We start from the raw sequence: 17,613 nt of genomic DNA, 5'->3' as shown, positions 1-17,613 counted from the left end.
TACACACAGGCACACACTACACACAGGCACACACACATGCATACACGCACAGACATGCACACAATCCAAGTCCCTCCCAGATCTGAAATATTTCAAGGCTGAATTGGAAGATTCCACAAAAATAGGTATTGGAGCAAATATGAATAGTACCCCCCAGAGGCATCTTTACACAGCAGTGGTTCCCAGCTCTACTCATATATCATGGTATTGTTGCCTCACTTGTCCTGTGAGTCTTCTGTCCTGTTAACATGTGTGAACGACGTTTGCCCTCAGAGCACCAAAAAAAGAGGTGCAGATGAAATCAGCCCTATTATACCCCAATCCCTAAATCAAACAGGCTTCCACAGATGTTCCATGGGGTCACAGATTCAAAAGCCATAATCATCTCTCTTCTGTTCCCAACATAGGTGATAGAGAGGAATGTGGACCCAGAAGGGACCCTGCTGACCTTCCTACGGAAGAACTGGACCCTTTTGTCAAAGTCCTGGCTGTGTCTATGTTTGTCTTAACACTTAGGGCAGCTGAGAATTATGAGAATGAATCAGATCTCCCCATTCAAATAGTCAGCCCCCTTGGCTCTGCCTCTCTATTTGCTTTTGGCCGTGGTTTTAAGGATATTAGGTTAATCGGGCTATTTTGGAGAGGATGAAGTTTCCCCAGAGTTCCCTGTATCTGATAATAGCAGTGAAATGGAAGCTAAGCTCTTTACTTCAGCACTAATAATTCCCACATGGGCTTTCCGGAGCCCCACCAGGGCTGTTATGTAATAGAGGCTTGTGTTGCTTGTGTCCTGCCCTTTTTCGAAACCAAATCGTCCAGATTCAGTGAGAACCTGTGTCACAGGGAAAGATGTCCTTTCCCTACATCTGTTTTCTTACCCTCGGTTTTCCCTGCCATTTCATATTCTGGAATATAGATCCTCATAATAGCAAACATATTTTAATTGGTAAATCTGATGGATCTCTCAGTTCTCTGAGAACCAAAAATAAATAAATGACAGAAATTACTAATTGATGAAATCAGCTTCTGGACAAGTTTTGTTTAAAAGCCCATGGTTTTTAACTGGTTGTTGATATTTAAAAATTAGAAAATTTCATATTTTTAAAAAATCAAGATTTTTCAGCTTCCCTTGAAAAATGGGGAGATAGCCATCCCTGCGTGGCAACAGTCTTGCTGAGAACTGAGCAGGGACTGTTCCAGCCCTTTCCTAAAGGGCCCGAGCTCGCCAGTCATGTGCAGCCCCCTCTTCATTTACATTACCACTCTGATAAGCATTTTAGGTTTTGACTTAATTTTGATGAATAAGCTTAGGGTTTTAAAAAAAAAAAAAACAGGCACTAGCAGTACAGAGTTGGGCATTCTGAAATCTTTTTAGCCAGTTTAGTTAATTACCTCCAATTCTATAAATTGCTTGGAAATAAACCACAGTTAGGGAGAAGGATGAATAAAGAGAAGGGACTGGGGCTAAGCCTAGGTTTGGGATTGGACCCAGGCCAAGCCACAGCAGAGGGACACTTGGTGGGAGCTGTAAATAAGGATAGGAGATTCCTCCAAAAATTACCAATTTGCTTTCAAATGCAACACAAATTGAGTTGCTAAAAATAACCTTCCTCTCTTACAATTACATGATTGAAACCCAGAAGAAGATATATAAGAATACCCTATAATAAAATAGGATTTTTCTTTTTTCCTTTGTTTTTGGTTTTGGTTTAGTTTTGTTTTGTTCTGAGATGGAGTTTCGCTCTTGTTGCCCAGGCTGGAGTCCAATGGCTTGATCTCAGCTCACTGCAACCTCTGCCTCCCAGATTCAAGTGATTCTCCTGCCTCAGCCTCCCGAGTAGCTGGGATTACAGGCATGCACCACCACACCTGGCTAATTTTTAGTATTTTTAGTAGAGATGGGGTTTCTGCATGTTCGTCAGGCTGGTCTCAAACTCCTGACCTCAGGTGATACGCCCGCCTTGGCCTCCCAAAGTACTGGGATTATAGGTGTGAGCCACCACACCCTACCTAAAACAGGATTTTTCAAAGGGCTTTACACCCATTATCCTATAAGATGCTTACTATAAGCCTGTGAAGATAAAATAGGTATTGCTTCTCCCTCTTTGTGAGAAAACAGGCAGGGAGAGGTTAATATGCCCAGTGTCACACTAAGACCTGAAGGCAAGTGAATGGCTTCTCATACCTACACTCACCCGTCAAAAAGACTTTCCTCAGAAGTGACCCCCTAGGGAGCCAGCTATACTGAAAACAAATGTTCGCCTTGGCACCTTTTCCTTGACTGTGTCCCTTCCAGTACGTCTCACAGGAACCAAATACGCCTGCGGAAGAGGAGGCTGCGGCGCCTGCACCGTGATGGTGTCCAAGCATGACTCCGTGTCCAAGAAGATAAGGTATCCCAGCCCAGAAGCCAGGGCAGGACTTTGTTTCTTGCTCATGTTCTTAGCTCACAACTTGAAGAAAGGTCCTTAGATTCTTGCTGTGTCCAGATCTTAGACGGCTCTGAAAAATTCAATGAAAGCTGTGAGTCATCTACTCAAGTAACACATTAACTACATTTTACACCATTTCATGAATGTCCTTCAAGGCCCATCTATGCACCCCGGGTTAAGAAACCCCAGTGTAGGTCAGCCATTGATTTTACAGATGAAGAAACTGAGGCTCAAAGAGATGAAGTGACTTGTTCAAAGTCATACAACTAGTAAGCTATAGAACAAGGACTGGAACCCTACATTTTCTGGCTCTGAAGCTAATGCTTTTCCTTTCCCTTTCTTTGAGGCAGAGTCTCACTCTGTCATCCAGGCTGGAGTGCAGTGTTGCTATCTCGGCTCACTGCAACCTCTGCCTCCCAGGCTCAAGTGATCCGCCCACCTCGGCCTCCCAGTAGCTGGGACCACAAGTGCCTGCCACCATATCCAGCTAATTTTTTGTATTTTTGGTAGAGCTAGGGTTTCACCATGTTGCCCAGGCTGGTCTCGAACTCCTGATCTCAAGCAATCCAACTGCTTCATCTTCCCAAAGTATTGGGATTACAGGCTTTGAGCCATCGCCACCAGCCGCTAACACTCTTTCTACAATTGGGCTAGACCAGCCCTACAGAGCAAGGACCTGGGCTAAGATTTCACCCTTTTATTAAGGACCAGATTCTAAAAGTTGGGGTTCCCCCAAGTCCATTGGCCCAACAAATCAAGAGATGGCTTCAGAACACAAGTCATCCTGTACTGTTGAATGACTTTACCCAAGGAGTTTTAAATTAGGAAGCAAAAAAATTCCCAAATGTGTACATATGGATAAAAGACATAGGTATGCATTTTGCTTGTTGTGAAGTCAATGTTCCAATGAATACTATTGAAGTCCAACCACACTCCTAGTGACACAAGTTTATTCCTGTTACTCCCACGTGGGTCTATGCTTGGAAAGTGTTTCTGAAGTTCAGAATGTCCAGATTCACCTTAAGGATCCCTATTCCTACAGACAGCAGAGTCAGCAGGGAGAACTGTAAATTCCTCCTCTCCAGTTCCCCATGCCCTCAGCTCAGTGATGGGTCCTGGAGGTCTTCCGCTGTTCTTCCTGGTGTCAGGCTTGCCCATGAGGCAGGACTGTGTTACTCCCCTTGATTTTCCTTGTGTTTCTTATACAAAGACACTTCTCTGTCACCGCATGCCTGATGCCCATCTGCTCTCTGTATGGAGCTGCTGTCACCACCGTGGAAGGTGTTGGAAGCATCAAAACTAGGCTTCACCCTGTACAGGTAAGAGCACATGTGTTTCTTATACAAAGACACTTCTCTGTCACCGCATGCCTGATGCCCATCTGCTCTCTGTATGGAGCTGCTGTCACCACCGTGGAAGGTGTTGGAAGCATCAAAACTAGGCTTCACCCTGTACAGGTAAGAGCACATCCTAATTTTCTCACTTCTTAGCTTTATCTTTTTGCCAAATGTTGTGTTGTCTATACAGCCTGAGGCTTCTAGATTGTGATCAGGTAAGTAGAAGCTTTGGATGCCTATCAACCAGAGTAATAACATTTGTTAAGTGATTTAAAAGAAAACTGGAACTCTATCCACATTTGATTAATCTCCTTTTTTGTTTTTTCCATTTTTTCTGCTTGAATGAGAAGCAGAATTATTGAAGTATTGATTAGTGGTCTGGAGTAGGTATCATACAAAGAATATTACACATAGAATAAAATGTCTGTGAGGCTAACAGAATAAAATTTAGGATTATTCCCTGCAGTGTAGAGGTCTTAGGAGTAAAATCAGAATTGGGAGTAAGAGGAATCTAAAACTTCACCAGAACATGAGAACAGTTGTTTCTCTGAATCTTAACCTGAAGCTGGAACAAAGAGGTTGGATTTAATAGCAATATGACATGTGTTGAGAGAGCACAACGATTCCTCTGACATTGTTACAGGAGCTTGAGAGTCACAGGACCAGATTGACCAACACTGAGTCTTTCTAGATGGGGAGCCCAGAGAGCCTCTGGGTTTAACTACATGATCTCCTTGGAGAATGAACTCCAAGGAGATGAGCAAAGACAAAGGATCCAGCAGAGTGTACCAGAGTCTAGTAGGAGGGCAGAGAGGATGCTCACAGAAAGGTTGATAAACCCAAATCCTAGCATTATATTACTTTCTGCAATCTAGAACAGGGCTTCCAGATCTAGACACAAACTTTAATGTGCCTAAGACTCGCCCAGGGGCTTGTTAAAGATGCAGATTCTGAGTAAAGAGATTTGAAGCAGGAGCGCCAGGTTCTGCATTTCCTGTAAGTGCCCAGTTGGAGTCAATACTGCTAGTCCATTGACAACACTTTAAATGGCGGGGACCAAAATCCCAGATCTTTGAAAGGAGAGCTCCCTTTGTGCCAACACAGAAAAATTTAAGGACGAAGGCAAAGTGAAATCAACAGTAGACAGTCTCCAAGTTAATCAGAAAAAGGTAGCCTCATAGAACGACGCTGTGCAAGATGTGGAGGTGTTCAAGAAAACTATTTTTGAAACTCCCACACACTCTGTTTATACTTATTGATTTCCAGAGGATTCTTTGCTCTCTGAGAGTGGAGGATGCATGCTGCTAATTCCCAATTAGAAGGATTTGAGCACTTGACCTTGGAAAGTGATTATCATAGGACGTGGCTTCTGGGCCACTTCCTCCAGGAGCAGCCTAGGGAAAGGAACACGGGCAGAGTCTAATCAAAGGGAAGGAAGTGGGTTCCTCAGGGAGTGGGTTCTACCATTGCCAGGGAACTGCAGGCTGTGGAGTGTGGTGAGAGTCGGTGGCAGCAAGAAGGCACAGCCATAAACATGTGTCTTTCCAGGAGCGGATCGCCAAGAGCCATGGCACCCAGTGTGGATTCTGCACCCCTGGGATGGTGATGTCCATGTACACTCTGCTCAGGAACCACCCACAGCCCTCAGAGGAGCAGCTCATGGAAGCCCTAGGGGGTAAGTCTAAACAGAGAAAACCCACCACCCACCCAAGGCCAGGTGGGGAATGTGTTTCTGGATAGATCATACCACCCCCAGTGTCATCCTAACCCCACTCAGGCCTCTGCTTCTGTTGGTTCTAAAGTAGCTACAGCACCCAGGAGCAGAGAATGCCAAGCTGCTCCCTGCTTATCAGAGCATGTGCTTGGAACAGCCTGCTCAGAGCTAGCACAGTGCACCCACTCCACACCCCGTTTTCTATCCAGTGACTTCTTTGGCTTCCTTTGTTAAGGGCCTGTATTAGTTTCTCAGGGCTGCCCTAACTAAGTACCACAAACTAGTGGGCTTAAGATAGCAGAAATATATTCTCCCACAGTGCTGGAGCTTTAAGTCTGACAGCAAGCCAACTGCAGGGCCATGTCCTCTCTGAAGGTTCTTGGGGCTCATCCTTCCTGGCCCCTTCCTAGCTGCTGCTGGTTGACAATGGCATTTCCTTCCCTGGCATTTCTTGGCTTGTAGATGTGTCACTCCAACCTATTTCCATTTCATATGATCTTCTCCCCCATGTGTCTGTGTCCAAATTTCCCTGTTCTTATAGGACGCCCGTCATCAAATTGGGCCGGTCTTAACCCAGTGTCACTTCATTTTAACTTGATTACATCTGTAGAGCCCCTATTACCAAATAAGTTCATATTCAGATGTTCTAAGGTTTAGCACTTGAACGTGTCTTTTGGGAGACATAACCCCTAACATGGCCCTTCACATACCAAAAGAATCCTTTAGGTGGGCACAGTGGTTCCCACCTGTAACCCCAGCACTTTGGGAGGCTGAGGCAGGCGGATCACTTGAGGTCAGGAGTACAAGTCCAGCCTGGCCAATATGGCGAAACCCTGTCTGGTGAAACCCTGTCTCTACTAAAAATACAAAAATTAGCCGGACGTGGCAGCGCGCGCCTGTAATCCCAGCTTCTTGAGGGGCTGAGGCAGGCGTATCGCTTGAACCTGGGAGGTAGAGGTTGCAATAAACCAAGATCGTGCCACTGCACTCCACACTCAAGCCTGGGCAACAGAGCAAGACTCCATCTCAAAAAAACAAACAAACAAAAAAAGAATCCTTTAAAATTTGCAATGGGTTTAAGTTACTGAAGAGGAGTTCATACTCATATCCCTTTTGAAGAATCAATAAACACCCATTTTGGGTGTTAATAATCCCAAACAAGTTGTCTGTTAAATACACAAATTCTGAGACTGAGGGCTGATCAGGCACACTCCCCTAACCTGCCAGCTGCTGGTGGACTTCCCCACCTTCCTTAGATCCCTCTCCTATTTGAAGTCCTTCAGCAGCTCCTTATGCCTGAAGCCTCCTTCACCAGGCATTCAGAGAAGTCCAACCACTTGACCTCCCTAAGTCGTGCTTCCTCCTACTCTCCATGGCTCCCTGCCAGCCAGTCCCCCAACAACCCCATCTCCTCTACACCTGTGCCTGCTGCTCTGAGAACCCAGAATGCCTCTCCCTGGCTCTCTACAAATCCATAGCTTGCTCATTTTTCCTTAAGCCCAGGCTTCCCTGTGAAACTTTCCCAGATGAACTCTATTCCACACTGACTCTTTCACTCCCAGCCCCTAGGCCTTCCTCTTTGGAAACCTGAGGTTCTCAAATGTTATTACATGGAACAGCAATAAAATGGGAAGTCCATGCAGTAGAATTTCCTGCAGACCTCTGGAATGCAGATATCTGGGTCTACGCCCCAGATGGCATTTCAGGAGAATAGGAGCAGGGTTAGGAATCTGTATTTTTTTAAAATACCCCCAGGAGAGTTTGATGTAATTATCTAAAAGCAACCGAGGCGCATCACTGACAAACCATCCAAGGCATGATGGTATGTCATCCAAGGCCTTAGAAACTGCCTAGGTTTTCCGTTTGAGGATCCCCGCTATCTTACCTAGTGTCTGAAATATAGTTGTCAATAGATCTACATCGAATTAGTAAATTAATAGATGAAGAACTAATTCCCAAATTCCCATCTGGTGAAGATGATGAGCTTGCCAACTAGGCTATCATCTTTAAGACAGAGAATAAAACTGGAATTGAGGTAGAGAGCAGGATAATACTCCAAGGAGAGGAATAAAGCATTAAACCACTTGGAGGATGTTAAAACACCCTTCTAAAAAAGTTGGGAACCAGGCTCAGTACTGCACACCTGTAACCCAAGCTACTCAGGAGGCTGAGGTAGGAGGAGACCAGGAGTTTGAATACAGCCTGGACAATGTCATGAGACCCTTAAAAAAAAAAAAAAAAAAAAAAGCTAGATTGATTTAACTTTCAAAAGACAAAAGGAGCCAGTAAATGCAAAGTCTACTAACAAGTACACTTCTTCTCTGATTGATTAGGTAACCTATGCCGCTGCACTGGTTATCGGCCAATATTTGAGAGTGGGAGGACCTTCTGCATGGTGAGTAGGTGACTGTGGGGACACCCTATGCAACAAGAATGACAATGACAGCTGATCAAGGCCAGGAACAGAGGAATTAAAATTTTTTAGGCCATCTCAACAGACCATTAGGGAGACCCAGTGTGTTAGCTGGGTCTATTGGACTCACTGGAGTTTTAGTTTTTTGTTGAAGATTGGGGGAACATTGTGCCACCTTTGAGGTTGTCCAATCAAAACCACAGAGGGAAGTCAGGTCATCTAACCAGCTGTCCAGACATTTTCTGTAACTAGTTCAGGAAGGCATCTGGACAGGCAAGTCAGAGGGCATTGGCAAACCCAAGGGGACAAAGGATGTGAGTGGGTGGAGTTTGCTTTGGTGAGGCAAGGTCAGTTCCAGAATCCAACCAGTTGAGAAGGTGTGAGCAGACAAGAAGCTAAATATGTAGAGTGGAACCCAAAATTCATTCCAAGTACAAGAGCACAGGGAGTTTCCTTTACAAAGTGGGGACACTTCATTGGGCTTTTGGGAAAATCACATAAGTCTTGCTTGGCACTTAGTGAGAGTTCCACAAATAGTTACTAGTGTCATTGAGGATGTCATTGACATGTGAATAGTGTTTGACAGGACAGGCACAGCTGGTGGTTCTCTGCTGAGGGCAGGATGAATGTGTGGAGTACAGCCCTTAGGCCCAAGCAGGGAAGACCCCATACTTTAAAGTACCCTTCTCTGGTCTTTCTCCAACAATTTTTGGGAGTTCATAGCACCAAGGTGACTTTGTTCACCTGGGACCTCACCCCTTTTCTAGATCATTCTCCGTGGATGTTCTTGATCCCACTGTTAGACCAGACATAAGCCTCTTATATGAGTCTGTCTAGGGCAGCTCATAACAGCAGTGTCTGCACCCTTAGGTCAGAGGGTGGCCAAGGAGCAGCTGTTTGTGGAGGAAGTAGACTGAGCTTGGCTGTTCAGGCTGCAGTGCTCAGGCCCCTCACAGCACAGAACAGAGCCAGGGTAGAAGAGAAGGGCAGCAGGTATCAGGCTGGGGGCCTTTGTTTGCGCTCTTTGCTGCCGCTCCACAAATAGTAGAGGTGGGCCCAGAAGTAGACCGGGAGGTGTGTCCCAGGACCTAGAACCAGGCAGGTGACCTGTGCATGCATCTCCCAGACGTCTGCTGCCACATGAGGGAGCCAAAGGTGACATGCTGAAATACATAAAATAGCTTGTAAGCCCAGCAAATGGCTGGTATAGAGTGAAAAGCACTTGTGAAATACAAACGAAAAAAGTTAAAGGAAGCATCTTTCCCTGTGGATACAGATGTTATTATCCACCTTTCCAGACACACAGACTCGGGGGATAAAGGCAAAACTGTGGTCACCCACCCCACCTGGTAGCCAGCATGTCTCACGGGGCTTTTAGTGGGTGAAGCAACCCAGTCTCAGAGGGAATACACAAGGCTAATATCAAGTGGGCCAAGAGATGCCTGGCTTTTCCGTTATTGGTTCATGGTACATCGTGGGAGCTCTCAGAGCTTTGAGTAATAGAAGTGCTGCTTGCTTGGCCCAGCTGTTTTTGCTTCTTGGATAAAATTAGAAAGATAGCGGCTCAAGACATTTGGGTAGAGACAGAGAACTGAAGTGTCTGGAAGAAAGTATTATGCTAGGAACTTAGGAGAACTTACTTGTGTAAGAAGATATAAGAGGTAAGTTTGGAAGAAATGGGAAGTGAAAGAGCCAGCAAATGGAAACCTGCCTTAAAACTCATCGTCAGCTCATCCCCAGACAGCTCCATGAGCATCCCAAACGTCTGCGATATCTGGTTTCTAAAATGTTTTCTTTTTTCTTCCTATAAATTATTATTGCCCTGTAAAGCATCTAGTAATTAATTTTCCACTAGAAATTAACCTAAAAATTTATATATGTACACAAAGCTGTACATGTAATGAACAAAAATGTTCATATACTATGTACTATAATACAATCCCAAATGTGAAAACATCATCAGTGGAATAGAGTAATGATAGTTTATTTCCTTTACACTTCTATATAATCATTTTATATTATATACTTGTATATAATATCTACCAAATGATGTATCTTATATACTCTACATGTATTATTCTTAAAAATAAGCAAAAGAAGAAAGATCTTGTGATTATCTGTGTTCCAATAGAAACCACCAACAGTGGCTTAAAAAGTCTGAAGTCTCAGGCTGGGCGTGGTGGCTCACACCTGGAATCCCAGCACTTTGAGAGGCTAAGGTGGGCAGATGGCCTGAGCTCAGGAGTTCAAGATCAGCCTGGGCAAAACAATAAAACCCTGTCACTATTAAAATACAAAAAAAAAATTAGCCAGGCGTGGAGGTGTATGCCGGTAGTCCCAGCTACTTGGGAGGCTGAGGCAGGAGAATCACCTGAACTGGAGAGGGAAAGATTGCAGTGAACCAAGATCTCGCCACTGCACTCCAGCCTGGGCGACAGAGCAAGATTCCATCTCAAAAAAAAAAAAAAAAGTCTGAAGTCTCATTTAAATTGCCAACCTTTTGGGGCACATTTTCATTTACCTACTCAGAAAAGTTTTTAATCTAAGGCATTTCACCTTCTTAGGAGGCAAATAGCTGTCAACAGAAAGGAACAGGAAAATGCTGCTTGGATTGGGGAGAAAATGACTCTTCCCCACTTGGCAAGAAAAATGAGGTGAGCCCCTTTGTTTGTTTTGTGCTCTCACTGTGAGTGTTGCTTAATGCTGACCCAGTGTTGAAACTGTGCCTGCTTGTTTTAATGGTCATTCTCTGCTTACAACTGTCCAAAGTGCATGTGCAAATAAAGCTCTTTTCATCTGGGAGCTGCGGAAAGTGGTGATGACAGCCCACACTCTGATTTTCCCCTTCATAGTCAGAAATGCTGGAACAACAGGAAGACAAAAACACTGGGACCAGAAACAAAGCAACTCCCCCAGCTCTGGATGGGTCAATTCTCAGGTGGAGGTGGATTCTGTACTTGCCCCTGCAGAGCCGTCTTCTGTCACTGTCTCCTCCTTTGTAGACAGAGGGCGCTGCAGCCCCAGAGGGCTGAGAAGCCATCCACAGCGACAGGCAAGTCAGTGGCCCCCACAGCCGGGAAGTCAGCCGTAAACATTCCAGTCCCTGGCTTTGCTCCCTGAGAGATGCTGGTTTCCAGGAAAAAAAGGGCACTGCCAAATTCTTAAAGATATTACTTAGAGAAGTTGAAATGCAGGATAAAATACACAATCAGCTCCCAGTATGTGAGGAAATCTGAGAGCACACAGCTGGCTGTAGACAAACCTGTGCATTTCCTTCCCTCCTTCCTTCCTTCCTTCCCCCCCTCCCTCCCTCCCTCCCTCCCTCCCTCCCTTCCTTCCTTCCTTCCTTCCTTCCTTTTTGAGATGGAGTTTCACTCTGTTGCCCAGGCTGGAGTGCAGTGACACGATCTCAGCTCACTGCAACCTCCGCCTCCTGGGTTCAAGCAATTCTCCTGCCTCAGCCTCCTGAGTAGCTGGGACTACAGGTGCGCGCCACCACACCCAGCTAATTTTTGTATTTTTAGTAGAGACGGGGTTTCACCATGTTGGCCAGGGTGGTCTCGATCTCCTGACCTCATGATCTGCACGCCTCGGCCTCCCAAAGTGCTGGAATTACAGGCGTGAGCCACCGCGCCCAGCCCAAACCCATGCATTTCTATGCTTCACACCTATCTTTTCCCATTCTTGCTCCCACTGTCACTTAATTGGGTCTGAAGAAAGTGTGCTGTGACAAAGAGGGGTGCTGCCCAAGGGAGGAGGCTGCACCCCTCACAACCACTACAGAGGATCAGCGCCTTGCTGGGGTCAATACATCCTAAAGCCAATTCTTTAGGTCTTTGTGGTTTTGTGGTCTCAGGAATTCTGTTTGGGCAATGACTGGGCTCTAGGGACCACTTGACTCACTTTAACCAAACTCAAAGACCGTGACATTTAAACTGGAATGTGCCCCATTTTCATTTATGAAGAGACACACAGTTATAAAGTGGATCTTGCCATCACTGAGCCACTCATCCTTTCCCTGTAGGAAAACACACTAGGAAGCTAAATTACAATGAAAAGTTTGCTTGGTGAGCATGGACACAGTGCAATTGCATCGCCTCAATGGGCAGCGTCACAGAAGACACTTCCCTTCCACCAGACTGGACCTGCGTGAGGCCAGGTGTCTGCCTGAGTCGCTCCCTCTTCTCTTTAAGCAGAGTTAAGATCTCCCACTTGGGTAACCATGATGTCTCGGCCTGGGATATATTTAGGAAAATTTTTCATTTCTCAACGTTCATTTATTATGTTTGTTTTTTGTTTGAATTCCCTGGCACAAACTTATTTCTAGGTTTTAAAGATACACCACATTCTTGCCCTGAGGCACTGCCTATACTTCTAATGCCAACTAGCACAAAAACAGATCGTTCAGATGTGGTCCTGAAATGCCCAACCTGTGTGTCCCTACTAAGAACCTTATCAAGGAACAATTGCAAGTGTTTTTTTTTGTTTGTTTGTTTGTTTGTTTTTCTGGAGCCTGGGAAAACCTCAGAGAGATAGAAAAAGAGGGAAGTGTTGGACAAATGTCAGGTCATTTTACCCATTATCACAATTACCTTTCAAAATATGGGTTATTTTTATTAAATCCTTAGAGAGATTAAGGACTTTTCCATTGGAAAGGTTAGAGAGTGACCTCAGAGTGAGTGAACCCTGATCTGTCTACCTTTGATGCCTACATGTCCTCTTCTCCATCACACCCACATCCACCTCTGTGCTCCCCATCTCTCCCAGTTTTCCTTACATCTTCAGGAATGTTTTGCTGGCAATAAGTGTTTTCCAAAGCTAAAACAGATCTGATTCAGACAGGATTACAGTTTGCATAACTTTTCACTGTGCTTTGGTTTCCTGCAGGTAAAATGGAGATAATTTACTTTCTCTATTCCGTGAGTGTGAAGATTAAATAAATTGCTAGTACATGTAAAAGCATTTGGAATGTAAGCACTTACTAAGTGTTAACTATTGTTATTAAAGTCAAATGTGTGTGTGTGTGTGTGTGTGTGTGTGTGTGTTTATGCATGGGCATGTATGTTTAGAGTCATTTTCACTTGAACTACAGGACTTTCAGAGCTTTCAGCATTTCAAATCCTGACTTCACAGGGGAGAAGATAGTGGTTGGGGCACAATGGAGGGGATTTCCCTAATGTTTTTAACCTCTCATAGTTTTTCATAGACTGTCTTTGTGTTTTCCAGAACACTCACTGTAGTATTTCATAGAATACTCTTTTCTTTAGTGTTACATTAGTAGCAAATCAGTATTTCTCTTAAAACAAGATTCCTATTTTAAATTATTTGGTTTGAACTATTTCCCTGTCCAGGGAGATTACGAGAGTTATCACTACGTTCGTGTTGCCTCATTCATATAAAGAATTACCATGCTGTTTCCAGTTGAGCTGGGCTGACAGAACCATCTATTTCTTCCTTTTATAAAGATTTGCACGAAGTTATTTGCAAAAGAGGAGTTTCAGCCCTTGGACCCAACCCAGGAGCTCATATTTCCCCCAGAACTCTTGGTAAGACTAGCTGGATATTTTATGTACTCGTTTAAATATCATTGGGTATAAACTCGGTTTTATAAAACCTCCGTTTTCCTTCCTGTGAAATTGTCAAATTGTGGAAATGTTTGATCAGATGAAGATGCCTGCTTCCCTCCATGCCACACCTTGCCTGATCCCTGGCACATTCCCTGAAGCCTCCGTTCAGCCTCATTGCTCTCATCATTGTCATCTGCAATGTGTCACTAGTGGCTGTCCAGGAGACACAGCATTGCTAAGCTTCTCCTTGGCTTTCTGGCCCACTCCAGCACATTGACCCCAAGGAACACTTCCAGGAGAGGCCCTTATCTTTCAGCCTTCCTCCCATCAGCATCTTTCTTTGCAGAAATGCAGCAGTCCTATTCTATCAAACACCTATTTCTGAAGGGGTCCTAATGTCTTTGTTTATTCATTAAACCAGTATTTATCCATCCAGAAACATGCCAGATACTGTTCTAGGTACTAAATATACAGCAGGGAACAAAACTAGCAAAACACTTGCCCTCAAGGAGCTTGTAACCTGGTGAGAGAGGCAGACAATAAGCAAAATAATAGATAAAAGATCTAGTGTGGCCAGGTGCGGTGGCTCATGCCTATAATCCCAGCACTTTGGGAGGCTGAGGCAGATGGATGGCCTGGGCCCAAGAGTTAGAAAAAAGCCAGGCATAGCGAAACCCAGTCTCTACAAAAAATAGAAGAAAATAGCCATCTGTGGTGGCACTCACCTGTCATCCCAGCTACTTGGGAGGCTGAGGTGGGAGGATTGCTTGAGGCTGGGAGGTCAAGGCTGCAGTGAGCTGAGATCGTACCACTGTACTCCAGCCTGGGCATCAAACTGACGCTCTGTCCTCCCAAAAAAATAATAAATAATTTTTAAAAAGATATACTGTGTTAGCGGTTGAGAAGTATTAAGGAGGAAAAAATAAAGCAGAGAAGGATAGGATGCATGGAGTTGCAATTTTAGATATCCTGCCCAAGGAAACCTTTTTTGAGAGGATAACATTTGAAGAGACTGGAGGGAAGTGAAGGAGCCAGTCCTCCCAGCTGAAAAGGGAGATGAGCAATCCAGGCTGTTGGAACAGCAAGTGCAAAGGCCCAACAGCAGGAGAACACCAGGCCTGATCAGAGGCAGAGCAGGGTCCAGCCTGGCTGGGCAGAGTGAGCGAGGGGAAGGCCAGGGAGCTGCCGGGGGCAGACCATGCTGGATTACAGGCTGCTGGGCTTTTACTCTCTGTGAGAGGAGAAGCTAGCAGGCAGCTGGACAGAGGAGGGCTGTGCTCCAATTTAAGTGGTCACAGGATTGTTCTGGCTGCTGTATTGAGAATGGACTGCAGAGGAGAAGGGAAGGAGCATGAACCCCGTCAGGGGGCTAATGCCATCCTAAAAGATGGTGGTGGCTGCACCAGTCTGCTTGGGTGGAAGGGGTGAGAAGCAAGTAGATTCAGCATGTATTTTGGAAGAAAAGCCAATAAGATTTGCTGGTGGATAGGCTGTGAGGGTGGAAGAGAGAGAGGCGTCAAGGCTGACTCCAGGGCTTTGGACAGCTGGGAGCGTGGAATGGCCATTTACAGAGATGGGGAAGACCTCTGGAGGAACAGGGGATTTTTCCTTTTAGGGATTTCTCTTTGCGGGCTTGGAAAGGAACTGGATATGAGGAGCTCAGTTTTTGACATATTAATCATTTTTGTCTTCATTGCTCTAAGCCAGTCCAAGAGACATGTTAAATTTGAGATGCCTATTACACATCTAAGAGGCAATGCCAAGTACTTACTCAGATATGAGCTTGGATTTCAGAGGAAAAAGCCAGGCTGAAGATATTAATTTAGGAGCATTAGTGTAATTATGATTTTTAAAGCCATAAGACTATGCTAAATTAATCCACACTAAATGGTCAATAACAGATGCCAGCTTATATTGTCACTTGTCCCCAAAAAGTCATCCAATTATGAAAATTTAGGCATTAGCCAATGGGTATAGTGAGTATCTTTTTGGGCAAGTGCACCCCAGCATCCCTGACATCTCTGTAAAGGCACACATCTCCACTGGGGACCTTGCATAAGCCAGGAGGACAGGCATGCACACGAGCCACATACTTGTCATTTACCCTTAGAGGATGGCAGAGAATCCAGAAAAACAAACGCTGACCTTCTATGGAGAGAGAGTTACCTGGATCTCCCCTGGGACCCTCAAGGATCTCCTGGAGCTGAAAGCGAAACACCCCGAAGCCCCTCTCGTTCTGGGTAACACCTCACTGGGTAAGTGATTATCTGGTTCTCATTCAAATCTTAATGCTGGGCTGAACTTTCTGTCCCTTACTCTGGTCTCAGTCTACAGAAACTACTTTTTAGGGATGAAAACTTCTTCCTTTATAATAAAGCCAGTGGCTCCAAAGTTGGATGTGCGTATACCCTGGACCCCAGAGGCGTGGGAGGAAAGTATTAGAGGGTTTTGTTTTGGGTTTTTTGTTTTGTTTTGTTTCTTGTTTTTTTGAGATGGAGTTTTGCTCTTGTCACCCAGGCTGGAGTGCAGTGACACAATCTTGGCTCACTGCAACCTCCACCCCCTGTGATTCTCCTGCCTCAGCCTCCCGAGTTGCTGAGACTACAGGCGCACACCACCATGCCCATCTAATTTTTGTATTTTTAGTAGAGGCAGGTCACCATGTTGGCCAGAATGGTCTGGATCTCTTGACCTCTTGATCCACCCACCTCGGACTCCCAAAGTGCTAGGATTACAGGTGTGAGCCACTATGCCTGGCCTTTTTTGTATTTTTAGTAGAGATGGGGTTTCACCATGTTGGCCAAGCTGATCTCAAACTTCTGACCTCAGGGGATCCACCCACCTTGGCCTCCCAAAGTGCTGGGATTACAAGCATGAGCCACCACGTCCTGCCTACAGGGTTTTTTTTAATCATTTACTTTGTCTCATTCTTGTTTTTGTTAAATATTGAATAAATATAGAATTTTATAAAATATAGAGATATTAACAATACGGTGCACACTCAGTAACCACCCATATCCACTAGAAGAACACAGACTTTACCAAGAACTTTGAAGACCCCTGTAGGCCCTCCCAAGCCACATCCCCTTTCCTTCCCTTCCTCCTTGAAGGTACTTATTAGCCTGAATGTTGTGTTGGTCATTCTCTTCCTTATTTTTATAATTTTACCACATATAATTGAATCCTTAAACAATATGTTGTTTAGCTTTGCATATTTTTGAACTTCACATAAATGGACTGGAGGGAGAGTCCTGACCTCTGGCTGGAAGTCAGGTTACAAGTTCTCCCACTCCCAATAAGAAGAAGAATCTCAGGGTATTATTATTCTGCAATTTGCTTTTTGTTCAACATACTTGACCTCAGAGGTATCCATGTCGTTGCATGTAGTTGTGCTGTATTCCATCATTTGAACATGGAACAACTTGACATCCATTCTGTTGCTAGAGAACAGCTTGTTTTGGCATTACAAATATTCTTCTATGTGTCTCCTGGTGACTACGTGCAACAGTGTTTCAAGAGCATCTTATCCTTTCTATTTCCTATTTTTATATAGACATAGTACATGCATAAATAGATACATATGTATATAAATTTACTTGGCAGGGGTATATAACCACTGCTTTCACACATCTGTACACATTTGTTGTCAATCTTTAATGTATCTGAATCTTTTTTTTTTTTTTTTTTTTTTTTTTTGAGACGGAGTTTTGCTCTTGTTACCCAGGCTGGACTGCAATGGCGCGATCTCGGCTCACCGCAACCTCCGCCTCCCGGGTTCAGGCAATTCTCCTGCCTCAGCCTCCTAAGTAGCTGGGATTACAGGCACACGCCACCATGCCCAGCTAATTTTTTGTATTTTTAGTAGAGACGGGGTTTCACCTTGTTGACCAGGATGGTCTTGATCTCTTGACCTCGTGATCCACCCGCCTCGGCCTCCCAAAGTGCTGGGATTACAGGCGTGAGCCACCGCGCCCGGCCTATCTGAATCTTTTATAAGAAAATTTCAAGGCTGGGCACAGTAGCTCGTGCCTATAATCCCAACACTTTGGGAGGCCAAGGCGGGCAGAGGAGTTTGAGACCACCCTGGCCAACATGGAGAAACTCCGTCTCCATGTAAAGAAAATTTCGGCCGGCCAAGGTGGCTCACGCC

The 17,613-nt window shown here is 44.9% G+C and overlaps 1 protein-coding gene across 1 annotated transcript in view; it reads left to right on the top strand.

Moving 5' to 3' along the window:
• Positions 1-17,613, top strand: part of LOC105731455 (aldehyde oxidase 2) — an 88,191-nt gene that overhangs the window by 7,381 nt on the left and 63,197 nt on the right. Inside the window, exons 2-9 of the mRNA XM_064373205.1 lie at positions 408-492; positions 2,297-2,393; positions 3,643-3,751; positions 5,318-5,444; positions 7,817-7,878; positions 10,461-10,550; positions 13,362-13,442; positions 15,574-15,718. Coding sequence (XP_064229275.1) covers positions 408-492; positions 2,297-2,393; positions 3,643-3,751; positions 5,318-5,444; positions 7,817-7,878; positions 10,461-10,550; positions 13,362-13,442; positions 15,574-15,718 — 796 coding nt within the window. The remainder of the gene's footprint in view (positions 1-407; positions 493-2,296; positions 2,394-3,642; positions 3,752-5,317; positions 5,445-7,816; positions 7,879-10,460; positions 10,551-13,361; positions 13,443-15,573; positions 15,719-17,613) is intronic.

Source organism: Aotus nancymaae, unplaced genomic scaffold (assembly GCF_030222135.1).
Source record: "Aotus nancymaae isolate 86718 unplaced genomic scaffold, 86718_ANA_hifiasm-v0.15.2.pri h1tg000008l, whole genome shotgun sequence".
Taxonomy (NCBI): Eukaryota; Metazoa; Chordata; class Mammalia; order Primates; family Aotidae; genus Aotus; species Aotus nancymaae.
Note: the sequence above shows the minus strand (reverse complement) of the source record. Positions and strands in the feature narration are given on the sequence as shown.